We start from the raw sequence: 7342 nt of genomic DNA on the forward strand, positions 1-7342 counted from the left end.
GCAGGAGGAGATTGGATCCAGCACAATGCAGGAGGAGATTGGATCCAGCACAATGCAGGAGGAGATTGGATCCAGCACAATGCAGGTTTAATGATTTTGCTTGCTTGCTTGCCACCTCTAAAACCTACTTCCAACAATCTGGTAAAATTCTCCTATCCACACCTTTATCTCTCCCTCATTCTTCCCTCTCCTTTCCCAATTCCCTTTTCTCCTAGACTTTATCTAACATAATCAACCATTTAAACAATATACACTCATTTCAACCTCTTTTAACGTGACTTCCTTAGATTTTGACATTTTAACATTTTTAACTCTTTTGCTAGCCACTTTATTCTTAAATTTTAGTCAAGAAAGTAGATAAAAAATCACCTGGGCAACATAGAGTCTGTGACTAAGGAAAGAACAGGGATGACAAAGGGAAATGTAGCGCAAAAGGAGAGGGAAATTAGGGAATAAAAAAAGGGAAGTTGAAGCGATTGGTGACATTGCAGATGTAGATGAATGAAAAAGACAATGGGGTTAGGGCATGAAAGAGACAGGCAGCCCATGAAAATAGAATAAGGCAGACACTGAGATCAAATGAAGACAACTTACTGAGCAATATAACAAAAGGTCCAATGACATTTACAAGTCTACCTCCACTCAGTAAAGCTTCTACACCACAATGTGTTTCACCCCTGTCAATTACTCCAAACTATCCTAACTAATTTGAACAGTACATGTGGTCTCCATTGAAAAACTTATATATTCCATCCTGTCAAATTCTTCTTCTCCAGTTCCAGACCAAGTTTCTTAATATGAGCCACAATGCAGGAATATGTGTGTGTGTGTATTTTAAATGTGTAATTATGCTGCTGCAAAAAAGCTAACCAAATGTTTGACTCTGTTTTTCTAAGATTGATTGTTTTTTTGTTTTACCTACTTGTGCAGTAACTCATGTTGTTTATCACCATGATGAGGAATGAATTTGCTACAAATCACGAGGGAGAAATATTCTATTCCACCACCAGATGGCAGTAGTTACACGTGTACATCTGATCTTTAAATTGTTCCACAGCAATTTATTTTTTCTATTTCAATTAAGTTATCAGGAAAATACCAGCTGTGGTTACCATGAAGGACTCTCCTCTCACCTGAGGTGCAGTGACCGTCAGGTTAAATCACCACCAATCATCTCACTCTAATGAATGAGTAACTTTATGGTCCTTTAGGACTTTGGTGACATTTATTGTAAATGTATCACTGTGATGGTGTTAATACAGTATTTCATTGCACACCATTAAATAAACATGTAAAAATTATGCAGAAAATGCTGGAAATATTCATGAGGTTAACAGCATTTGCAGAGAGAGAAGCAAAGTTTAACATTTCAAGTCACTGACATCAGAACTGAGAAAGTGTTAGAAGTGTCATACCTTTTGAGCGAAGCGTGGGTGCGACAAGGCCAAAAAGAAGAAACATAGGGGCATAGGTCTTAGGAGCATTAGTGGGCCATTTAGTTCTTCAAGCCTGTTCCATTATTCTACTAGAAGTTAGCTGCTCTGGTTATGGTCTCAACCCCACTTTCTGGTGTGCATCCCATAATCTCCAGCTGCCTTGTTGATCAAAAATTTATCAAACTTTGCCTTAATTAAATTTGATAACCCAACCTGCACTGCTTTCTCATCTTTTAATTTAATTCTTGGAGTTCAGATTTAATTCACTGATACTGCACTGATCTTCTATACTCCAAAATTAAGCTCCAGTTTGGCAGGACATTCATTTCTAAATTTTACTGTCTTTTTAAAACTCTGGAACAAAAGATATGCCCACAGAAGGTGTGCAAAGCAAGAATAAGATAAAAACTGAAACAAACAATATAAAACATAAAGGGGCAGAGTTTATGACCTGAACGTATTGAATTCGATGTTGTGTCTGGAAGACTGTAAAGTGTCCAGTTGAAGGGTGAAGTGCTGAAGGTCACGTCATGCTTTACCAGAATAATGCGATTGGACAGAAATGTCACAGTGAGGGCAAGGTGCAAAATTAAAATGTCAGGCCACAAAAAGCTCAGAGTTATGACTTCAAACTGAAGCTAAATGAACATGCTTTGTAAAGTGGTCACCCAATTTGCTGTTAGTCATCCCAATCTAAAACAGACCACCTAGTGAATAACAAACACAATATAGTAAATTGAACAAAGTACAAGTGATTCACTACTTTACCTGAAGGAATGTTTGGGCTTTGAACATTGAGGAACATGGAATTTAAAAATTCAGTTGCATAGAATTTGATGTTTTTGCTTCTACAAATAAAATTTATATTAATTATACATTTGTAATTGCCACCAATTCTTCCATACCCCTGCTCCCTTCCCACTGCCACTGAGGTTGGCTTTATTGAAACATCCACTTTCAGCATGGCTGCCTTCTTCCCTTTGATAAATTCAAAACAATTCATCCAAATAAATATTGAAAATGTGCTCAGGTACTAGAAACAAGCTCTAAATCTGTCACAGGGCTAAGGTTGCCATGGAAACTGAAAAGTCTCTGGTTAAACATGTCTATTCCAGATATTTTACAGTTTTAACTCAATAAAATGAATTCCTAAATGAGAACTGTGACAACCTATAGTCAATATTTTTGCATTAAGAGTTTTATTTCAAATGTGTTGTATTTAACATGATGGTTTCTCAAATATCTTAGTTCTTTGGAGTAATCATACATTCATGCATGGATGCTCTGCCCAAAGGCAAATCCTTTGCTTTTTGTTTGCAACCTGAGTTGTTTTCTTAGCTGTTTCTGTCGGTGGTGGTTTGCCAGTGCCTTACACTGTCCGAGGCAGGGTGCTGAAGCAGATGCCAAGTCAACCTCGTGTAATGGGAACCCAACAGATGCTGCGGGTAGACAAACAGGAGGCTGGAATAACACAGCAGGCCAAGCAGCATTTGGAAGAAAGGAGCAGTGAACGTTTCGGGTATTACCCTTCTTCAGGTGCTGCGAGCATGTTCTGAACTATGTGCAAATCATCTAGCTAACCGGTCTTCTTCCTAGAGTATAATTTCAGGGATTTTTACAAATCAAATTGTTGTAACTTTTGCTTACTGAGAAAAGGGTAAATGAGTGTATTTGGTGCTTTGAATTAAAAAAAAAGGTGGAAATTATATTTGAAGTGTGTCATCAAATGGAAAACAGGCCTCTTTTGGAAAAGAGAGTAGTATCAAATAGTGAATCATAGGAGAAACCCTTCTTCCAACCAAAAACAACGTAGCATTGGCTGACACCTGTGAAGACCTTTCAGTTTTCCCCCTTCTAGGAAAACAAAGGTGATAAAATATAACATAGCTTGCCAAAAGAAAGAGTAACTGCTAATTAACATAATTGTGTGGAACTTAATGTAGCTGGGCAGTGGAGATGTAATTGGGAGCCTCAGTGGTTGCAGCCTGACATCCATTTTCCACACCCAGTACCAGTGCAGATACCTGTACTTCCGTGGGAAACCTTGACCCAGCTTTAGTAGATAAGTGCGCTCAAAGGCATTGGAGATGGAGATGAAACATGTCAGCCTGAGATGTTTTGGCGGCGACTGTGATGCTGACCGAGGCAGATGACAGGTTTCTGGAGTCATCTTCCAGGCACCTCATACTAGATGTACAGTGCAAAGTGCATGGACATGTGGCAGAGATTCAGACAATTGTGCGCATTCTGCATGAAAAGTGATAGACTGCATCTAGGTCACAAGCACTGTCAACATCGCTTTATCGGATCCCATGGATTTCTCCAATCAGAGACTAGTGACTATTATGACCTTCTAAGGCTATAGAGGCTCAATGATGTTTTCGTGGATATGCATGCTGCCTTGCACTCTATTGCTGTGTATCTAATCCCTGAGCACCAGAGCCTGGACAAGTGAGATATGAAGACCCTGAAGTCACATTCAGCTCATGGTCTTACAATGAGAGATGAACCACTTACCACGGCTTAGGAGACTACCACCAAGCCAAGGACCTCATAGATTCAAACGATCAAAGTATGACTGCAAAAGCCGTCTTAGGCAAGGGGACATAATGAACAACAGTCTGTCTACACATGCACACTATAGCACACAGCAGAAAATGAAGAAAACTGTCCATTGGTCACAGATGAGTGTCTTTCCTAATTCTGGAGATTTAATCATAACTGAGTTACAGTGTACATACATAATTGTTATTTTCCATACATTATCTGGCTGCATCTGCCCATTGTATCTGTGGATGGATATGAATTTCTATGATAATCTTTAAATAAACCTATGATTATATGCATCTATGCAGATGGACGTTACTTGGTTGAGTAACATTACCCATATGTGCTACTTATGGTCATTTCATTGAGCTGCACGGAGCAGGAAGAAACTTCATGAAGGTGATATTGAGTTGGAAAAACCAAGCTGCTAGATCTTCTGATGATCAGAATTTCCATTTCTCACATACGTCCAGACATTCCCTGGGTCTATAGTGGCTCACCCTCCTCTTTCTCTGACTCTTCATCAGAGGACCAGGCTGTTTCCTTCAATTCCTCCTCAGATAGGGTTTCCTGTTTTTGGAGGACCAAGTTGTGCAGTGTACCACAAGAGTGCCTACCAAGCCGGTGCCTTTTGAAGCACTCACATGATTTATGCGGGTCTCCGAATCTTATCTGCTGAAAGATAGACCTTATTACTGCATGGCTTTCCTTGTATTGACACTCAAGCTCTGTGTTCTGAGCATCTATCCATTCAAAGCATTTATGCCCATAAACATCCCTGGCTTATGATATGTGCACTCTGACTGCTTCCTAAGTATCTTGCACAAATCTGCATAATTCTTCAATTGTGGTGATACATAATCTGTACATTTATGAAGTGACATACCTTGCTGTTGACGAAAGCCCCTGGTTGCCTATCTGATAATTCAGTTGCATGGGACAGTCAATGATCCCTTACACCTGTGGGAAATGACTCCTGACTCCAAATCCTCTGGCTTTTTCCACACCACTGTTGTTGTTTGTTGTGAAGGAGGTATATTGATGTACACTCTTGAACATGGCACCTTTTGAAAATCTTTATGCAGTGATATGCTGCACACTGATGATCCTGCTGAGATCTCCACAAGCAGCCTGGAATGAGCCAGACATGGAAAAAGTTAAATGCAACAGTAATCTTTTAAGCCCATTGACATTTGGAACTACCTGAACAATTGGAGACTATTACAATCGCCGGGATATAGCACTGTCTTGTTAAAGATGTGGCCACTCGCTCCTCAGTAGCTAGACAACCTTCCTGAAAGTCCTTTTGCCCGGCCAGTTGGCTAATTTGGAGGGAGGTGCCTCCAACAGGGTGTACAATCTCTGTTAAGGAGATTTAATCGTGGAATTTCGGCATTGCTGGCCAGACTAATGTTTATTGCCCGTTCCTAATTGCTCTGGCGAAGGTGATGGTGAGTTGCCTTTAACCACTGCAAACCTGCTGTGAGGAAGGAAACTCCTGGAATTTGATCCAGCAACATTGGAGAAATTGTGATATGGTTTCAAGTCAGGAAATTGTGTAATTTTGAGAGGTAGGTGGTGGTATTCCATGTATCTGCTGACCTTGCATTCTAGGCGGCCTTGGACATGGATTGGAAGGTGTTGTTGAAGGAGCTTTAGTTGACCACTGCAGTGCATGTTATAGATGGTAGATATTGCTGCAACTGTGTGTTGCTGGTAAAGGGATTTGATGTTAACCTTGGTGAGTGGGGAACAAATGAAATTGGCCTTTTTGTTCCTGAATGGTGTTAAACTTCTTGAGCATTGTTGGGGCTGCCCTTATCCAGGCAAGTGAAGAATTTTCAATCATACTCCTGACTTGTGCCTTGTAGATAGTAGGTAGGCTTTTCGAGTCGAGAGGTTAGTTACTCACTCAAGAATTCCCAGCCTCTGACCCGCTTTTGTAGCCACTGTATTTCTGAGTAGTCCAGTTCAGATCCTGGTCAATAGTAACCTCCAGGATTTTGATAGTGGAGGATTCAACAATTATAATGCCATTGAACAACAAGGGGAGATGGTCATTACTTAGCATTTTTCAGCTTAAGCCTGGATGTTGTCCAGGTCTTTCTGTACATAGACATGGGATGTTTCAAGATCTGAGGAGTTACAAATGGTGCTGAACATTTTGCAAACAAATGCATTTCTGACCTTATGATGGATGGAAGCTCATTGATGCAGCAGCTGAAGGTGGTTGTGTCTAGTACACTACCCTGAGGGGCTCCTGCAGTGATTCCCATGACTGAGATGATTGACGTCAAACAACCACACATCATCGTTTGTGCTATCTTACTGTAGCCAGTGGAGAGTTTTCCCCTGATTCCCATTGACTCTAGTTTTGCTAGGGCTCTTTGATGCCGTACTCAGTTGAATGTTGGTTTGATATCGAGGACATTGATTCTCGCCTCACCTGTGGAGTTAAGCTCCTGCTGTTCTGATGATTCGATACTCTTCCATGTTGAATACCACTTGGAAGAAGATCTGAGGGTGGCAAGTGCATGGAATGTACATTGGGTGGGTGTCTTTAATGTTTATCAGCAAGATTGAATCGGTACTACTTGCTGAGCTCTCTGAGTCACAAGAACATAGCTGCTAGATCGAGTCTGAAACAGGTGGTGAGGATACTAACAAGAATATATGAGGCCAGGAGTTGTGGGCAATGGTGCAACCTAAACTGAACATCAGTCAGCAGGTTAAAGTGCAACTTAATAGCACTATCGGAAATCCCTTCCATCACTTTGCTGATGATTGAGAGTATGCTGATAGCACAGTAATCAGCCATGCTAAATTTATTCTACTTTTTGGTTTTCGGACATTCTTAGGCAATTTTCCATGTTGCTGGATAGTTGTTGGTATTGTAGCTGTGCTGGAACAGTTTGGCTAGGGGTATGGTTAGTTCTGGAGTATATGTCTTCAGTGCTGTTGCCAGATTGTTTGCAGTATCATGCATCTTGAGCTTTTTTTTCATATCATTTGAAGTGAATCAAATTGTTTGAAGTTTGGGATCTGTGTTGCTGGGGCCTCAGGAAGAGGCCAAAGTTCATCATCCACTTGGCACTTCTGGCTGAAGATGAATGCAAATACTTCAGTCTTATCTTTTGAACTGATGTCCTAGGTTCCCCCATCTTTGAGGATGTGAATTTTTGTGCAGTTGTGCACTCCTTGGTTGGTTTTTAATTGCCCGCTATCATTGGATGTGGATGTGGCAGGACTGCAGAGCTTAGATCTGATCCTTAATAAAAACCAAAAGAACTGCAGATGCTGTAAGTCAGGAACAAAAACAAAGTTGCTGGAAAAGTTCAGCAGGTCTGGCAGCATCTGTG

The 7342-nt window shown here is 40.7% G+C and overlaps 1 protein-coding gene across 6 annotated transcripts in view; it reads left to right on the forward strand.

Annotated features, from left to right (window-relative positions):
* The window catches only part of galnt13 (UDP-N-acetyl-alpha-D-galactosamine:polypeptide N-acetylgalactosaminyltransferase 13), a 349729-nt gene that overhangs the window by 297554 nt on the left and 44833 nt on the right, over nt 1-7342 (forward strand). Inside the window, exon 12 of one of the 6 annotated variants that reach the window (XM_048599347.1) lies at nt 2775-2862. The exons of the other annotated variants lie outside the window; for them this stretch is intronic. Coding sequence (XP_048455304.1) covers nt 2775-2831 — 57 coding nt within the window. The 3' untranslated portion in view covers nt 2832-2862. Of the gene's footprint in view, nt 1-2774; nt 2863-7342 lie in introns of those variants that run through there. 6 annotated transcript variants of the gene reach the window in all.

This window comes from Rhincodon typus, chromosome 7 (genome assembly GCF_021869965.1).
Source record: "Rhincodon typus isolate 14 chromosome 7, sRhiTyp1.1, whole genome shotgun sequence".
Classification (NCBI taxonomy): Eukaryota; Metazoa; Chordata; class Chondrichthyes; order Orectolobiformes; family Rhincodontidae; genus Rhincodon; species Rhincodon typus.